A 19169-nucleotide genomic window follows, 5' to 3' on the forward strand; every position below is an offset into this window, starting at 1 on the left:
ATTTCCCCGTCACATGAATGTCTAATACGCTCAACTTAAATAGACCATTATAAGTCGAGACCCATATAATGATTAAAGCATGTTTGAGTGTAAAACAAAAAGTAACCCAAAGGCCAAATAGCTCCGATTTGGAGATCATCCGCCCACCATGCAAAGATTTTTACAATTAAATAAATGATTTAATATTTTAACTCGATGATGTTACTGCTCCGAAAAACAGCGCGGAGTCACCTACAAGTTGCACTAGTTTACTGCTGTCGAACTAGGTCTGTCTCTAACATTCACTAGCAAAAGAACGGCGGTGGCAACTACAGAGGGCTTCCCCTCTGGCGGCCAGATTAAAGGAACTCAGCCTTTCGGGTAAAGACGGCTGCAAGAGGCTGATTGTGTTTCTATGCACAGAACGTATCCGTCTCAACATTGACTAGAAATGTTTTGTTTTTTGTGTTTGTTTTAACTGTGTTTTTTTCTGTGTGTTGAATATACCTTGTTCACTAGCAAAAGGACTAGAAGCAAGAGTCACAGCGGAGACCTCAAATCTGCCTTAGAGTTACTGAACCGGCTGTGATCTACCACAGGATTTGATCATTTGCTAGATTTGAGATGGGACTTTGTACCCATTATTTTTTTTTTTCAGTAGAGTCGTTGTTAATCCTCGATCTTTTCTTAATGACCTCCTGCACTTGGTTTCACCCAGACTGACTCAGTTTCTGGTCAGAACCAGCTGAGTGCTCCTTTCTATTAAGTAGATTCATAGCGAAAATATACTGTATACTTTGTAATGGTTTTTAATTAACCATAAATTGTTTTGTTGTTTTGAATAACTTGATTTTTATATGTTGGGTGGTTTTTAGTGAAACACTACAGTGACTACTGGATACCGTTGAGTTGGTTTGAACTATTTGGATTTGAAGTGAAGGAGCTGAACGAATGAAGAACAGCGTAGAACATCTGGACGGTTGCACGGTGTCTATGGAAACCAGTGTTTGGCTTTCCCAAGTGTTTTCGTCTATGCAGCCCCGCTGGGCTCGCGGTCCAATTCCTGTGACCTCTTCACCTTCATGTCAAACTCTAAACGATGAATGGATGAAGTTTGCATTTGTCTCATGTAGCCTGCAGTAGCTTCAGGACTAGCTAAACCTAAAGTGGAGCCCTGTACCTAAGCTATAAATTACAAACATTATTACTTCATGTTTTAAGACTTTTTTTTATATATATATATAATCAAAAAGTTTTTTTGATGGACCTACAGCTGTTTTCCCTGACAGTCAAAATGGTGAAAACTTTATATTTCTCTCCTGTGTTTGCTTTCCTTTTCCTTCTGCTTGCCTGTGGTGCAGTATGCAGGTCAGAGCTGCAGAGAGGCACATTCGGCCACTATTTGGACTGGTTGTTACATTCTTCCACGATCTGTGCAAAAGAGGTGAAATGTACTAAAATCAACATGTGACATATTAACTTATTCCATGAGTTTGTGATGTTATTCAACCACGGCTTCCTTCCATTTAGAATTTGCGTGAATTTACTGCTGATATCTGTCCGTCAGACGCCAGGAAAGCAGCACCAGGCCTCTCCGTCTCACCTCATTAGGCTTTACTCTGGCAGAAAAAAAACAAAGCACACCTCACTTGAAATCAACCCAAATTACTACAAAGCTGCGCCTTCCGCTGTGCATTTCTCTGCTCCTCTAACCTCAGTCTCTCGCTTGCTGTTTAACTGCCGTTCTTTCCCCTCAGCGTGAAACTGTACAAACAATCTCAGAAACAGGAGAGCCGATGGTCTGTGTATCATGAAGCCGAACAAGTCCAACACCTCATAAACTGCCAAGCACCACCTCCTGCAAGAAAACAAGAAATACATTTTTTTTGTGTGAAGGAAATCTGTTATTGCTTTTGGCTGCACCTGAATAATGTTTATTCAGGTGTTACCAGATTGAGATTAAGCTCCATTATGTACCTATATACTCTACATGTTCTAGAAACTCTGTCATTTGTGCATACGTGTCATTATCTTGACTGTAGGCGTCATGTTTTCACAGCTATCAAGGCTTATTTCTGGATACATATATTTCCATATGGTGCCATGGCAACACATGCCCCTGGCATTCCCACAGCTTTACATGACTAAATATTAGTATTTCATTGCTGGGCTCTGCTGAAGTTTTTCCCCCCCTTTTCTAAACCTCTAAAGTTGCTGCAGTGAAACCTCTATTGCCTCTCTTCACTTCTTAAAGCCGTCCTCCCTACAGCTCTACCTTTTTATATAAATACATATTTCTGTTTTAGTCATTTTACAAAATGTTCTAACAAGGCCAGTAAGGCCACAAGATTTGAAATTAAATCATGCTGCTAGAAAAATGTATGTATATTTTTTTCTTTTGTTAAAGTAATTTTTAATCTGTATCAAAAGAGGCACATTTTTTCTATTAAACCAACAATAAAGATGTAATATGAAAACAACCCATGCTGTCATTGCCAGTCACTCTATTGTGGGCCTTGTGCTTTCAGTCCTCAACTGCTCCACTTTCCCGCCGCAGGCGATCATGTTGAAGATTAACCCCGGACCCCTTTGAACGCATGAAGACGTAAACACTCTGCTGCTGTTCAGGGACACGCTGAATGTGTCTTAAATCGCGTGCTCCTTATCACCACGGCAACGTGGCTGAGTTCATTCAGGCAGCAAGTCCTCCCTTGACTCCCCATTCCCTTATTTAACCTCAGTATCTCACAGCCAGGCAGCCAATAACACAGAGCCTTTAAGATCACGCATCGCTGAGTCAGTCCTGGGCAGCGGATCTCTTTCTGTACTGATCTGTTGCTGTTGTACATGTTGTCACGAGGCAGAGAATATGTCATTTGTTGAGCCTGGAGCTGTCCTTTCTTATTGATAAATAAGCATTAATACAGAGAAGAAGAATCTGGCCCTCTGCTGAATACAGGATAAACAGTAGACGATGGATGGGTGATGCAGCAGATCACTGCACCAAAGATAACACACTGCTTTGGAAACTGGTGAATTCCACTGGTGTTTTTCTAAAAATGATATTAACATATGATATTCTCTTTGTAAGATGGACATTTCTCCAGAGGACTTTTTCTCAGACAATTTGGGATAATCAGCCCTCGACTTGAATATATATTATACACTTTTACAAAATTCAGCTTCAGTATTTCATTTATCGTGATTCTTATTAACTACAGCATTGTAGAAGCTATTCTTCCCACCAGTCCAATATGTTCATTAAACATCGGAGTGAAAAGAGGGGAAATGCATGCATCAAACTGCTCTCAATTCAGGATTTGGGGCCAGTCCCCCCACAACCACAACAGGTGATCCGGATGACCCTCCAGTCGACTCAGGAGAGATTCAGCTGGAATTACTTGGGAAAGGGAAATCAAAGTACCAGACAGAGAGAGACTGCTACACCCTCAAGGGACAAAACAAAACACCCAGCAGCCAGCGGGAGCCAGAGGACCGTCACTTAAATGGCTGTTAGAGATGACACACTAAATAAATTGAGTAGTATGGGAACAGGTTATACACAGTTACACCTTAGGGGACCACTGTTTCACTGCAATAACTAATGTAACACTGGAGATTGTCCACAAGGTGGCCCCCCTCTCTAACTTCAGTTTGTGAAGGATCTGGAAATATAACCAGTGTCAAAATATCTCCTTGTTATTACATTCAGTTAACTTAATTTGATACTATAACATGTAGTTGAGTCTAGTTCTTTCCTTTCTTTTTTTGTGTCAATCCAAAAGGTATTACAACAAGCAAAGGAACAAGAGCAAAGAGAAATACCACCTCATAATCATATTTGACTTTCTATTTTTTTTTAAATATATTAACTTTACCCTAAAAACAACTGTTACACAGTTGTGTGGCATTAATAGCTAACAGGAAAAAAATCCTGGATGTGATACTTCACAGCCAGTCAGCAAAATGTTGCTTTTCCATGTTAACTATTAATGTCGTCACACTGGAAACTTGTGGGGATTAACCATAAAACCAGTACACACGCAACACACGCAACACACGCAACACACACACACACACACACACACACACACACACACACACACACACGTCATATCAAAGCAAATGTTTCACTTGTGATATCAAGGCAGAGGTTAAATGTCAAGTTGATGATTTCATGGGAAACTTAACAAATGATGACAAATAACGAAGTGTACTTACAATGTATACTATTATTGTAGTGCTATGAATCAAAGTATGTACACACACACATTTTGTCACTTTCAATGGTGTTACACTGACCAAGAAGAAAGAAAAGAAGGAGGAAGGTGAGGTCTCCTTCTCATTTGTATTATCTTACAGCCAGGGGCCTCCGTGTTCTCAGAGGCCTGAGGACCAAAGCAGGAAGTGATGTAAGAGTGTGATAAAACTGTAGTACTTTTTTCTCTTGTGTCACACTATTTTCTTTCCTGCCCCCTTCATTGCACTTCCTTACTGATTTGTCAACCAAGAAATAGATTCCTAAATTACTGCTATTGCATATTAGCAGGCTGTTGTAAGGGCGTAAGTGTGGCAATAATTCACTGAAGTCCGGAGAAACCGAAACCAAATCTCATGTTGATCATGTTTAAGACATTTCAAATCCACTTTTAGTGGCATCTGACACAACTTTTGTGGCATTTGTCGATTTTCCGTAAATAGTTGGGATTCTTAGAAGCTCTAAACTCGTGATTTCGTAAGCCGTAAATATTTCAGAAATGTGTCCAAACCCTTTCCGGGCTTTGTCATCACTGGTAGAGATGATCTTTGGGCTTCTGGTCTGTTGCAAACTAAAAAGAAGAAGGAGAAGAAAAAGACTTTAAGTGTTACCATTCAACCAAAAGCCTTTGTGGTTTATGGTGCGTTTCAAGCCATTAAGCATAAAACCTGCATTCTTGCTATGACTGCCACGCATTTCCCACTGAAAGCGATTTTATTCTCTTCCTTTCCCGGCATTGGTGTAGAAAACTTTTTTATTCCATCTGAGAATAAATTTATAAATACTATAAATCTGAGACTTACATAAGATTGAAAAGTTATTACTCAACTCCTTGGCGCCCCTGCAGCTGATGGAGGATCACACCTGGGCAGCAGGCCATGGCCTAAGCTCACCTCCGCTTCATCTTGTCCAGACCGTGTGTATCAACCATTGTTCGGTTGGAGCTGCATACAGGTGCTCTGTCTGCTGCTTGGATTACGGCCGGTGTGTTATTGTTTTTCACGAGATAAAGTGTGACAAGCAGGCATGAATGTGCTGCTGCCACATCTCTGCCAACAAATGTCCTGTCCTCCAAACAAAACATACCCCCCCCCCCCCCCCCGTCTGGAAACTTCCTTGGCTGATAACGAGGTGATAGAGGACGCTCATGTTTTCAATTCTTCACACAGTCGCGGCCCAAAATATACAACTTTAGACACAAGCAAGCACAGACCTCATTGTTCTGAGCGTTTCCCCTCCAGCCACTGCATCATTTCATCCTCGTCTTTCTGCTTGTATCAGAACAATGCTGGAGCAGAACTGCTCAGAGTTTGTGCCGTGAGGGCCTGGTGGAGCTGGATAAGCCAAAATAACACTTCTGGGAAATTTAAGACAGTTGGGACAAAGAAAGGACGGAGATACTCTGCTGGAAAGAGAGAAAGGGCGACATCCTCTCCTAACATGGAAGTGCAGGAACAGGACAGGAAGTGCATCGAGAGGTAACTGTAGCTGTTTGAGTGTTCAAATACAAGAGTTTGGAAAGCACGAGGTTTCTGTGTTTGTGTGCTGCAGACGTCTCACCCGAGGGCGTGAAATAAATGCCACTGAAACCTTTCGAGATTCATCGTTTATACAAACTCTAATAAAGCAGAAAATACATTAATAGTTACTTTTCCAACAATATACAACAACCATTCAAACTTTATACATCCATCTGAAATATTTACACATGCTTACATTCAATAGGGTTTGCTCTGTAGGTAAAGCAAGGCAAGTGCTGCTTAGCTGTGTTTTAAACACCGTGTCACATCTTAAAATAGCTTCAATCAAACCTAATTCTTTGCTAAATGAAGACAAAAAGGTGGGAATGTAAACAAAGTTGTGGCCATAGAAGAAACTGCTACTCTTATACAAACTGCTAGGTGTAATGGATAACCTAAGACGTGCGCCGCATAGCAAGATTCATTTATTAATCGCGTGACAAACAACCAAAAAAATAAACCCAGGATACATTACGCCGCAAAAATGTTGCTGTTGCTGCGTTGGTGAGTTTGTCAGGGCCCCTGCTGGGTGTCACAGCCAAGGACCTCCAGACGCAGCGCGATGTCGTTGATCCAACCCCGCGGGTGGATGCGGAGGAAGTGGCCGAACAGAGGAGGATCGAAAACGACGAGCGCCTCGTCTTCTGCATTGCTGTTTCCTGCAAAGATCTGATGAGGGAAAGGAATAAAGAAAAAGGAGATGAAAACTAACACCAAAGTGTCAACAACACACTTGAATAGGATGTTAGCTCCATAATAAAGAGGGACTCATCCACCTGTGTGTAAGGAAACTGAGAGATAGATAAAGCCTTCTGCACTTTTATAGCTTCAGTCATCTGTTGCCACATCACTGAGACTGGCCTGGTTTTATCGGTAAACTGGGATGTGCACCTGTTCTCTTTGGGAGTTCTTCTCCAACACACTGCTCCAGGAGTGTCCATCATAACTGACGGTGACTGAGAACTCCGTCACCATCATTTGGGTCAGCAGTGATTGTGCTCCTTGCATTACGACCCCTGTGATGCGTTTGATACTCCCCAAGTTGACCTGCAGCCACTCGTGGGGGTTGTTGGTCTGGGGAGAGAGGGGCAGAGCACGGTGGAAATATGAATATCAAAGAGCAAAGACTTCACTGTAAAGAAACCAACAACAGCGTACGTTAATTCATTATCTCCAACCACACAAAGGACATGATGTGATTCTGAAATAATATGACCAAAAGTAGAAAAGCCATGAGTGTACAATTTTATAGAACTGGAAGAAATAGATACCAGCTTCTGAATGAGTTAGAAGCAGACAAAGCAAAGGAAAAACAAAAACAGATGGAGGGATGGCCGACGGGAACGCCACACCGCTTCCTCTCCCACATTACAATCAGGAAGCTTATAAAATGTTTCTGGCAGTGCATCTTTTTTCCACTGACATGATGTGGCTGCACAAAGCAAAACTCCTTTACCAACTGTTAATGAGGGGATTTTCTTTCCATTTTATTTCATTTAGCCTCGATGAGTTTTGGTTTCTAACTGATATGCAAACGGGTTGCTTGGCAACAGGAAAAGCCTCAATAAACAAAAATGAACGGCTGAAACTCAGTTTTCCTGTTTTGACTGATGTTGGGAACAAGGAAAATATAATGCTGGGTGCAGCTACTGCTAAAAGGGACCGTCTGTTTAGGCCGTGACGGGGGTTAGGGTTACATAACAGCTGGCACACAGTGGGTGACCTCTAATCATGGATCACAAGAGCTCCGCTTTGGCATGTGACCTTTAACAACAGAGTTTGACAGAGGAACAAATCACACCTACAGTTCAGTCCTGCAACGTGTGAAACCGAAGCTGAGGAGGAGAGGAAGAACTACGGAACATAATAATAAAACGATAGAACAGAGAGAGTGTGAACGGGTGATACAATAATGATTCATATCTCTGCTTCCTATGAGAACATCGGTGACATCGGTGCTGGGTGTGATCACAGGTGCAACCAAGCACACTATTCACCCTCCCCATCATTGATGCAGCCTTGAAAACGGCGAGCAAGGCTAGCTCGCTCCTGGTTGGAGCTTTATATTCATCAGACAGATATGAGAGTGGTGTCAATTGTCTCATCTCAGACTATATTAGCGTGTCCAGCATTTGCATCATCTGTGTTCACCTTTGGCCTCCAGGCGTTGGCCCTGCCTTCCTGGTGGAGGCGAGCGAGGCTGGGGCCCCAGCTACGCAGCAAAGATGAATAAGACGAGGAAGCATTTAAGTTGGAGTCAGGGATCAGCCTCTTCTGGAGCCCGAGAGGGAGAGAGCAGCCTGGAGACAGACACACAGGAGGAGTCACTCTCTGACATGTCACACGGTACAGATAACTCTTATTATTTGCTGTTGGTGCAACTCACTGTTGAGATCGCAGCCCAGCAGCTCCAGACGGAGAGCAGGCTTTTGCACAAAGCTGACTGGCTGAATCCTGACGTAGCGAGCCACAAACGGTGGAGAGAACATGTTGTTTTTCACCTGGTAGCTGTCCATGTTGCCAAAAAATTGCTAAAGCAGAGACACACAAACCGTTCAGCTCAAACTTCATGGATCACTGAAACTTGCTTGAGACAGGCAACCCATTAAAGTGGCTTTACTGTATTTATCTGACAATGAAACAGCATGATGTCATGGTTATGCAGCTGCAATCAGAGACCACTGGTGTCTGTTGGAACATGTAGTACTGCTCAAACTCAAACCGCTGAAATGCAAACTTGGCTTATATTACATTATATAATATTTGTCTTTGTGGCACAATAAACAAGCTTTCAGATTGTAAAGTACCTGCTTGCAACTTTATAACCGTGCAGTAACAATTTGTCTCTGACAAAAAAATATAAAGGTGGCAAAAGATAAAGTCTCTGTGTGTGGCAGCTGAGGACATACTTTGTTCCGACTGGTTCCATTTCCTCTGTAACTGGTCCAAGACTCCTGGTCCAGGCTGTAGGAGACTTTGAAGATTGCTATGTAGTTGTCCCTCAGCTTGGACCTGACTCCCTGCGTCTGCACACCGTGCAGCAGGGTGGGCCTCCGGAGGTCAACCTACAAATACACATATTACAGTCCACTTCACTGTGCTTCATGTGTGTTTTACACACATTAGAAAGAGATAACTTAAGAAAAAAGGCCGTCTCATCGTACCTGTATCCATGACATGTGGTTCCTGCCTATCCAGGCGTTGATATAACCAGACTGTTCCAGCCTTGCCAGCCTCGGCTCCCAGTAACCTGGACACAAGTGTGTAAACACGGTTATGCTTTGTCTCAGTGTGGGTCCTTTCCTGGCTTTCAGATTTAATAAAGCTGCCTGGTGTTTTCATTTTCAGCACACTGGGTATTTGTGGGAAGAACTTTCTCTCCCCACTCAAGTATCAAGTACCTCCTTGGTGTGTTGGCCCTTTTAAACGTAACACTATCTTACCTATATGATCCGACGCTGTGATCTGGGAATCCTCAATCCATCCTGATTTCATCCCCAGAGGCAAGACACATTCTGCACATCAGTATGAGAAAATTCCAGCTCAATATTGCATTCCTTTAAAACCTTTTCGACGCATCAGGACATTACAAAACTATACATTCTCCATTTGGACCTCTCAGGAAATGAAGACACATGTAACTGACCAGGCTTACTTCAGATATTCGGCATGTTACACAACAGCAAAATATTTAACAGTGTGGACAATGTGGGGAAAAGTCCCGACATAATTCATACAATGCAATTACTACTCTGATTATCTATTATATTCAAATCTATATAATATATAGATATTTTTCAGATATGACACAACTTGTACATACGTGGATTATAGACCAGTAGTTTAGCCCTCATGCCAGCCAGCTGGTAGTCTCCTATAGTGCACTCCACCAGCCATGTGCCAACTGTGGGGGGCCTCATCTCCACCGTGCCAAACACCCCTGGGTGACAAATAAAATACATGCAACAATCGTCAAGAATAAGGACAAGCCTTTCAGAGTGCAATTAAGATAGTTACATAAACAGAGATTATTGTCTATGATTTTATTTTTTTCTCTAATGTAACTAACTATATATGACTATATAACTATGTACACATTTTATTATTCTTATCTTTATGCGTGTATTCTATGAGGGAGAAAGAGTTTGCAAGATAGAGGCGTAATGTGTGTGTGTGTGTGTGTATGTGTGTGTGTTTACCAGGGAAAAGGTTGTAGACCCCCATACGGTGGTCCTTCTCAGTGTGAACAGTGAAAGGTAAGCCATGGAAGAGCACAGCGTGGTACTCTCCGTCACTCCCAACATTCAGCAGGTGCCACCTGACCCGCTGGTGCTGGGCAACCAACAGACCAGGAAGTGACTCCGCCACATAACCGTTTATTGCTGAGGAAAAAAATGTCGGCATTATTTCTGAGATCTTCCTTTTTTTGTTGTTAAGCTGGAGACTACAGGGAGCTCACACAATCAACCTTATTTTCTTCACCTGCAAACGTGTTGCTGATTTGGTACCAGGGGTCCTCAGTGTTGGCCTGGCAGGGCGGAGCACAGTACTGCTGCAGGCTCTCCTCCATGTACCAGCTTTTCTTTTCATCGAAGGTGTGGAAGAGCAGAGCAAACTCCTGGACGCCTCGCTGTGTGCTCTGACGGGTCCGGAGAATACCGGACTTACAGATCACCAGGGGACCTATCAGACCCGAATGTAGGTCCCTCTCCTGGAACATGCAACGAAAGATTGTGGGCATTCATTTAGGAAAAAGATGAAACTTGAATGTGCATGTTTTTGTGATCGCATTTGATTTGGTGCAAGGAAATACATTTTGTATGAGGTTTGAATCAAATGAATACAGACATAGAGTGCATGTTGTTTATCCATGGAAGATAAACTGGGAACGGGCTAATGGGAAAGAGCTATCCAGACCTTATCCACAGTGGAGTAGTAAGCACTGGTCTTGCAGTCAAATTCAGTGTCGGTTGGTCCTTGTTTCTTGGTTACTCTCCAGTTATAGGTGCGTACCTCCCCAGGAGCCACAGGCTCTCCTGGGACCCCGGGGGGAGCAGAGGAGGAATGGGTTTGGCCCATGCCGGCCCCCTGGCTGCCGTCGTAGACTCCCTGCAGGTGAAAGGAGTAAGGCCTGGATGCCTTGTTCTTAAAGACAACCTTGAATAAGACAGAGAGGGAAAAGCTGGGTCACCAAGCAGGTTTTTTACAAAATCAGAGAGGGTTTCATTCAACAGTCTTTCTTTTATTTCGCTTTGTGACGGATGACTCACGGTGAGGAGATCGTTAATCTCAGCTCTGATGAAAGGTCCCATGATTCCCAAGTGTTCATGGGGCTCTCCTCTGCCGATAGGACGTAGAAAGTTCTCATCGCTGTAGGCTCGAAACACCACCTTCTTATACTGTGGCAGGAATTTCCTCATTCCTCGACGCATCTCTCTAAAAGGGGGGGGGAGTTGAATCAATAATGCTGCTTTAGCCATTTGGATGAGATTGGATTTGAAATGTATTTTTTTTTTTCTGCGTTATATAGTAAAATAGTGTGTTCTTTGATTATTTGTTCTATATGATATAAAGTTGACTTTGCCCAAAATATATTTGGTAGTATCTATAGTATCACTTAGTTCCGCCAAACACATAAACTACACCAAGCAGGGCCAGTGAGGATCTAAGAGTCCTTACACACCATAAAACAAAATGTTGAATAAAAAATAGAGACAGATTGCTATCACATGACCAGTTTGGTGCCAGAAGGGAATGTGGACATCAGCATGCTAAAAACCAGCGTTAGCATATTACCTAAAGTTAGCATTCTAATGTAGATGTTTAGCATTTTATCATGCTAACATTCCAACATATGTTAAGATGTCTAAGTTAAAATGAGAAATCCGAAAAAGCATTTTAAAGGAACGAAGTTGAGAAAAAATAGTTTGAGGAAATTTTGTGATATACACTTATTTGCGTTTTAGCTGTGAGTTAAAGGGAGACGTCACCCCTAAATTAAAAATACATATTTTTTCCTGTAGTACCATTTATCAGTCTAGATTGTTTTGGTGAGAGTTGTGGTAGAGCCTGCCTCCTTTTGAATACCACAGATTCTACATTTTTCAATTCTGTTCATGCGCGGATTAAACAAACATAATTCAACTTTATAATTAGTGAGCTTCAGAGGCTCTGGTAGGCAGATTTATGAACTTCGGATGGACACAAGTGAAGCAGCGGATAAAACCTTACTTCCCCTAAAACAATCCTTTTAAGGTCCTGCATGAAACATTATTCCTACCTGGGGTTGATGAGTTGACGTGGCTTTCTAATACCGTAGTCCCAGTTTATCTCCTCTGCAGCGATGTAGTAGTGGCGATATCTGGTCTCTCCAGAGCGCAGGTCCATGTAATCTGTGGCAAATATATCTGTGCCGTTCACCTATAATGACATTTAGCATTTTCTGCAGGTGAGGGGGAAGTTGTTTTTCTCAAATTGAGACAGTATCCAACATATGGGTGTTTATATACAAAAAATACAAAAAATAGTACCTCTTGGCTGTAGTCATCATATTCAAAAGACAGATCAATCCTTGATGTGTTATCAGCAGTGTAGTTGTATTCCAGCTCCAGCAGATCTGCTGTCAGTTGCTCAGGTTCAGAATAAACGTGGTTTTGTGGTACTATGTTCAGATCCATCTCTTTTGAGCTGCTTCGCTCTACAGTCAAGTCTTTCTCATTCGGTTGTGGATTCCCGTTAAGTAAGATGTCGTTGCTCTCTTCAAGCTCGCCCTTTGACCCGTTATTCACACTTGACATTTCACCCCTTCCCTCGGCTTTTACCTCGCCCGTGTCATTCCTGTTTTCCGCAGCCTTTTCTTGAACCTCTGTGCCGGATGCTCCAGAACCGATACCTACATCTGTCCAGTTGCCCTCTGCTTGTCGTCTGCTCCTGCTACTTCCCTCTCCTCCGGGTTCAGTCCCATTCTGAGAAACTGTCCACTGCCCATCTCTCGCTATTTTCTCCAAGACATCCTGTGGTAATCCTCCATCTGCTTGCTGGGGTGTTACCGTCGCTGCCTCCGACAGTACTTCAGCCCCCTCAGGTTCATCGATAGTTGTATTTTGACTGGAAGAGTTGACTGTGTGAGTATTGTTATTAGCGAGGGGTTTCTTCCACGTTCGAGCCAACATTGTGTGATTTTCAGGCCTTCTGCCCCTTGGCTGTAGATAGGGCAGATCGATATAGTCAGAGAGATCCTCGTCAAGCCCATCACGATCAACGCGGTCTCCGTCGTCGCTGTGGACAACGGTGTAGCGGATGCTCATTCCCCGGTTCTTGAGGCTACCATCGTAGGCGCTGATCTCCCACTCACCTGAGAGAAGACCATTAATGACTCAGCAACGAGCACTGGCAGCAAATGTGGAGTCAAAACACTTGCATCCTTTGTTTTCTACATAAGTCCACAATTACAGTCAAGGTTGCAGTTTAAATAATCTGTCTGGAACTTCCTGCCTGATTTGGGAACTCTTTTACCCCTCCTGTAGTATAGTAAACCTAGCTGATTCCAAGGTACAAGTAGCCTAAAACGTCCAGATAAAAGGTAGTTTGGCAGCCTGTGGCTTTTCAGCATCATAAATCTAAAAGTAACAACTTAATCAATTACTTTAAATCTGGTATCATCCCACCAATTGACAAACTAGACTTCAGTCTTACCCATCAGCTCGGTTTCCATGGGAACCGTTATGCCAGTCATGGGGAAGAGGGTGAGGACGGACTGGTAGAGGCCTTCGTACTGAAAGAGGTTTCCCGTGAAGTAAACAGACAGGAAGTCACTCTGGGTGCCCACATTGGCAACATGCCAGAAGGCAACGTCATTTTCAGACACAACGAACTGTCGCCCGCCGAACATGTCGCCGTTTATACCTGGAGGTAAAAGGGAAATAAAGGCAAAGAGAAATTGATGACTTGATGGCTCAATATATATACTGTACTGCCTGTTCAGCGCCAAAGAGCAGACAGAAAGAGAATAATGGACATTAAAAAGGGTTTACTTTTCCACAAACAACAATTACAAAGAGGTCATTAAAGAAATGTAACTCTGAGGCGAACTTACTGTAAATGACATTAGAGTTGTAGAATTCCAGGTCGGTCGTTTTGGAGGAGTTCAGGCTGGACTTCTGCATGTTGTCGCTGAAGTACCAACTCTTGTTCTCATCGAACACAGCAAATATCAGGCTCCACTCTTTATCAGAGCCCAACTGCATACAATAGCATAGATTCAGCAAAAGAGACCGGCGTTATCAGTGCAGTGCTATATATCTAGCAGATTTATTATTCTAGAGTTTTTTTTTGTTCTCACCAGACGTCCACTGCTGTCCATGGTTTCATACTTGCAGATGAGCAGGGTGCCCACCAGCCCTGAGGCCAGGTCCGTCTCTGGGGAGACGGTGCTCTGATACAGCTGGGTTAGACATGGGGGGTCTTCCTCCAAGGGTCCATCGTCCGTTGTTAGCAACCAAACGTAGCTAAACGTCCCGTTGGGTGGCACTCCCATGGAGCGCAAATTTGTCTCTGCAGCTATTTAATTACATGAGAAGGAAGACTCTTTGATGCAGGGAATTTGGAGAATTGCAGCAACAGAACACCAAGTAACAGATATAATACTCAGATAATATAATACTACTTGTGTTGCCAAACTTACAGGTTGAGGGTACGTATGCAAGCTTGCACTTATTATGTATATTAACTATTGATTACTATGTTGTTTTTCATCCTTGCTTGAGCTTCTTACCATTTGCAGATCTATGCAGTGGAAATATCTTTGTCAGGCCATTAGGGTAGATGTTGAAAGGGTGACTGGCCAGGTTTCTAATGGTGATCTGGAGACACAATTTAAAGCAATGGGAGATGAGTAGAAAGTCATACAGAGAATGCTATATTTGCTTGTGTTTTTCTATGGTTGATTTTTTTTTGGATCGTGCACTAAAACTTTCTCTCCTCACTCACATGGAGTTGATCGTTGATTTTGCCTTTCAGAATTGGACCCATAAGTGTCTTGGCAGGGTCCTTCCTCTGAGTGAATGATCCATCGGTGTATTCCACGTACACTGCCTTTTTATACTTGTAGCCCAGGTGATGGGGAGTTGCAGGGAAATATCCAGACAGCAACTTACTGAAGCGTCAAAGAGAAAAGAATCACTCAACTCACCTTTTCACATTCTGTTATTCTTCAACTCCCCTCCTCTATCTTTCCTACCTATCGGTGGTCTTGATCTGCCGGGCGTAGTCCCAGGTGACCTCTTCGATGGCGATGTAATGCCGCCAGGTTCTAGGCGACTGTCCACCGCTGGCTCTTGCTTGGAATTTCTTCGGCTGATAGGTTATTTTGAAATAATCATAATCGCTGTAGTCTTCGTCGTCGTCGCTGCTATCCTGGTGTTTGGCGTTGCGCAGGTCGGGTCCCGGCAGAGCCACGGGCTCGAGGCATTTCTCCACCGTGAAAAGAGCGCTCATGCCATCTGGGTAACAGCAAGGTGTATCATTTAAATAGAGGAGGTGAGGTTTAATGGGGGTAAGAGGTTGTCTATATGGAGGAGACTTATCTGGTCTTTCTTACCGCGGCGGTGAGCATGTATCTGACAGCTCAAAGGGAAGCGGCCTAGAGTAGCTGGTCTCATCTCTGCCGTGATGAACGTCATAGGGGTCACCTCCATGGTGACTTTACGATGGGACAACACCTAAACAATAACAGAACAAGTGTTACTTTAGTGAGCTTTAGAGGTGCTGGAACTTTGGATCAGGCCCAGACATTAAGGCTAATCCCCTCTTCAGCACCTTTCTTTATATCAATCTTCTCATCTAGCTCTCAGAAAGAAAGCTTATTTTCTAAAATGTCATAATGTTTGCTATGACGGTGTTGCATGGGAAGCCTTTCATTACCTGCAGAGTGTGATCTTGAAACCGAATGGAGTGGATTTCTGGAGCCGTGCCCATCCCGATCAGATGCCAGAACACGTGATTACGACCCTGACACATCGTCAAACCTGCACACAAACACAGAGCGGGAGATACGCCGAGCCCACGTTAGTAACACTTAACATTACAACATGTCTCCCAGTCCACAGCCCGTCTGGTTCAATACCGGGTAACGTGGAGTTGACGTATCCATTGATGGTGTGGTATTCCTTCCTGCCGATGCTCTTCTTGAACTTCTCCCTGCTCTTCCTCTCTCCTAGCTCCCCGTACCAGCTCTTCGTCTCATCGAACACCGCAAACAGCAGGACGAACGCCGTGTTTCTCCTCTGGCCGCTATCTGTGAAGGCACCTGGAAAAACAACACACACACACACACACACACACACACACACACACACAGCAGCATGTAAATAATATGCTTGGCATGCTCCTGCGCAGTTTAAAACAAGCACAAATGCATCTTTATCTGATTAGTTAATATTATTTTTCCTATGGATTTGTCCTTTTCTACAGAGTGAGACAAACTGGTGTTCAATACGAGTATGAGTTCAGTATGATCGGTCCACCACTTTGTTCCAATCCAGACTGAAATATCCCAACAGTCATTGGATGTCAGATTCAGATTCTGGTGCTAATTTGAGAGCTTTAAAGAACAATAAATTGACACAAGACATAACATATATTTGCAGTTGAAATCCGATGCTGCGTCGGGACCCTTTGCCCCGCCATACACACTCACTGGTCTTGCAGATGAGCAAGGCACCGATGAGTCCCGAGTTCACGTCTCGGACGGTGTCCACCTGGGACGAGTAGGAGTAGGTGAGGCACTCGGGGTCACCGGCGGTGGGGCCGTCGTTAGGGCTGATGGCCCACACGTACTCATAGTATCCTCCAGGAGAGACGGCGTCATCGTCCTTCTCCTGGCCTGCTGTGGAGTCATCGTACCCGGCTCCTGGAAAGAAAAGACGCAGCGTGACTCCATCATCCAGCAATGAGGTGGGTCACAGCAGGAAAACTGCCGTAAAAGTAAAAGTGAGACCATAATGCACACTGGTGTAAAACCACATCCAGAGGAAGCACTGAGTCATGATATTGAGCAATAATGACTTATATAGGAAATGTGCACCACACACACACACACACACACCTTGTTTCACCCTCAATATCACACTCTGGTGCAATTAAATCATTCCTGGAAGTATCAGGTGCAGCTTTTCAGATTACGATGATCTCCATTGTAGGAATCTGGCCCGCGACAGGAAGACCTGAGCTGCTTTAAGACTGCTTTGGATCTCCAGCAGCATTAGGACGTGTGCCAATGCCTTCTGTGAAGGGTGTTAACCTTCAAGAGCTTCTCAGATCAGGGATAATCAATTACTTCCTTTGCAGTCTGGTATTGTAATTCAAAGGTGGCTAAAATGAGTTATCATACCATAAAATGACCGTTTGGTTGTCACATGCTGCATAGGCGAGATAATGACAACCGTCGCTCGCTGTAATTTCTCAAGAATGGGGAGGTAACTCTGTTTTTCAATCTCTAAATGAAGCAACACCGTTTGCTTCTGATATGATAGTAGTAGTAGTAGTAGTAGTAGTAGTAGTAGTAGTAGTAGTAGTTAGTAGTAATTTGACATTAACATCCTTGTCTTTTCCATTAATCGGTCTCTGTTTTGAACCCCAGATTATTCCACATTTAAAGAGGGGGAAGCTCGGAAGTAAGATGAGTAAGACGTCGTTCAGATTTGGATTACTTGTTAAAGCCGTTAAAGTAGGACCGGAATGGTGACTCATCTATGCTGTTACATGGACCTCACAGTAAAAAGTCAGTCGAAACCCTGAGTCAAACAAGAAAAAATATGCTGCTGACTAATCTTGAATTTGTGAATGAGAGAAAACAGAAGAGTGATGAGAGCAGCTCCTTCTATTCGGGTCTCTACCTTCAGACTGTTTCCAGTAGGTGATCCCCACAGGGCTGATACTGTAGGACTGGGAGGCCAGGTTTTTGAAGTGAACCACCACCGTGTCACCAGCCTGGGCAACAATCACCGGGCCTTGAATGCCTGCAACCAGAGGACACACCATTCACAAAGACCTCATACATATGACCTCCTCATTTAATATGCATACTCTGGAACTGATGACAATTAGGTTTTCTTCTTTGCGTTTATAAGTCAGACAAAAACCTTGGTTAATCCATCAGTCTTCAAAAATCTTGACTAGAAAACTACTAAATTTGACATTTTACTTTAGATTTCAGGTCCTGGGCATTCTTCTTTTTTTGCTTTGATGTATTTAACAAGTATCTGAGTTATCAAGTAACCTTTAATAACATTATCATAATACAACTCAAACCTAATTGAATATTTAATGGATGGAGAAAACTTAGAGACCTACCTGTCCATGCTGGTCTCGATTTGGGGACCGTGTATGTGGAATCTGTGTACTCTCGGTAAACTGCCTTGACGTACTTTTGGGGAATATCTCTGCCTCTTTTCCTAGAAAAAAAACAATCAAATAACAAGTAAACGACCACTTAAAAACTACTCTCTTAATTAATCATTCCCATCTTCAATTATAGTGTATGTTTTGTCAGAAGTTTTTCATTCCCATTCAACAAAAAACCCCACGTTTGGAAACTAAGAGGACTAACATGACGTATCAGTTAAACAAATCCATATTCACCTTTGCTCGGACGCTGGGTTAACATCGTCCAGGTAGACGTAGTCCCAACCGATTTCTACAGCCGCGATGTAATAGGCTCTCACGGCGGCGGCGGCGGGGGTCTGCGGTTCTCCGGTGGCGGCGGGGGTGGGCGGCTGCGGTTCTCCGGCGGCGGAGCGGAGCAGCAGCAGAAGCAGGAGGAGGGTCGCACCTCGCATCGCGGTCAGCTCCAACATGTCCGGGGCCAAACACACACTTACCCGGCTTTGCTGCTCCTCCTGCGGGCTGAAACATTTAAAGGGTGGTGGAGGAGGAGGGGGAGGAGGAGGAGGGGGAGAGGGGTGCAACAGGGAAGCTGAAGTTGCCGCGTGGGGGGTGAGATTCCGCAAACTCTGTGATAACATCACACACATGAAATACAGTGAACACACGAAACAGCCGCACATACATACAGCCCTATACATAACCCGGGTTATGGATACTTTTTTGGGTTGCCAGATTGTGGTTCTGCACACTGGCTGGATCAAAATCAATTTATTAACAAATAACTCTAACTGCGTCGTGCATTTTAAAGTGGAAAACACCGGACTATGAGGCTAATTGATGAATTGCCATCTTTTACAACAGAATGATAACAAAATAAAATAAATAAATGTAAATGTATAAAGAAATCAGTGCCTTTCACTCCATTAAAGATTCAATCAACTGACGCTCCGGCAATAGTTGCTGGAGAAAAATGAAAAACAAAAATGCTCCCGTTTAATAATGGGAGGATTTCTGAGGTCATCATAACC

General features: G+C 43.5%; 1 protein-coding gene across 1 annotated transcript; it reads right to left on the reverse strand.

Annotated features, from left to right (window-relative positions):
• Positions 1-5816: 5816 nt before the first annotated feature.
• On the reverse strand, positions 5817-18658 carry f8 (coagulation factor VIII, procoagulant component). Its single transcript, XM_084009105.1, has 27 exons — positions 18397-18658; positions 18109-18209; positions 17652-17774; positions 16454-16666; positions 15881-16063; positions 15679-15782; positions 15356-15476; positions 14996-15257; positions 14746-14911; positions 14531-14618; positions 14099-14316; positions 13853-13997; positions 13453-13662; positions 12288-13111; positions 12038-12177; positions 11028-11193; positions 10675-10914; positions 10240-10468; positions 9957-10139; positions 9581-9697; positions 9201-9272; positions 8922-9007; positions 8667-8822; positions 8144-8288; positions 7909-8057; positions 6649-6831; positions 5817-6426 (listed from the first exon to the last, which is right to left on the reverse strand). The coding sequence occupies exons 1-27, from the start codon at positions 18609-18611 to the stop codon at positions 6271-6273; spliced, it is 4995 nt and encodes a 1664-aa protein (XP_083865231.1). The 5' UTR covers positions 18612-18658; the 3' UTR covers positions 5817-6270.
• Positions 18659-19169: the final 511 nt, after the last annotated feature.

Source organism: Eutrigla gurnardus (assembly GCF_963514095.1).
Source record: "Eutrigla gurnardus genome assembly, chromosome: 5".
In the NCBI taxonomy this organism is placed as follows: Eukaryota; Metazoa; Chordata; class Actinopteri; order Perciformes; family Triglidae; genus Eutrigla; species Eutrigla gurnardus.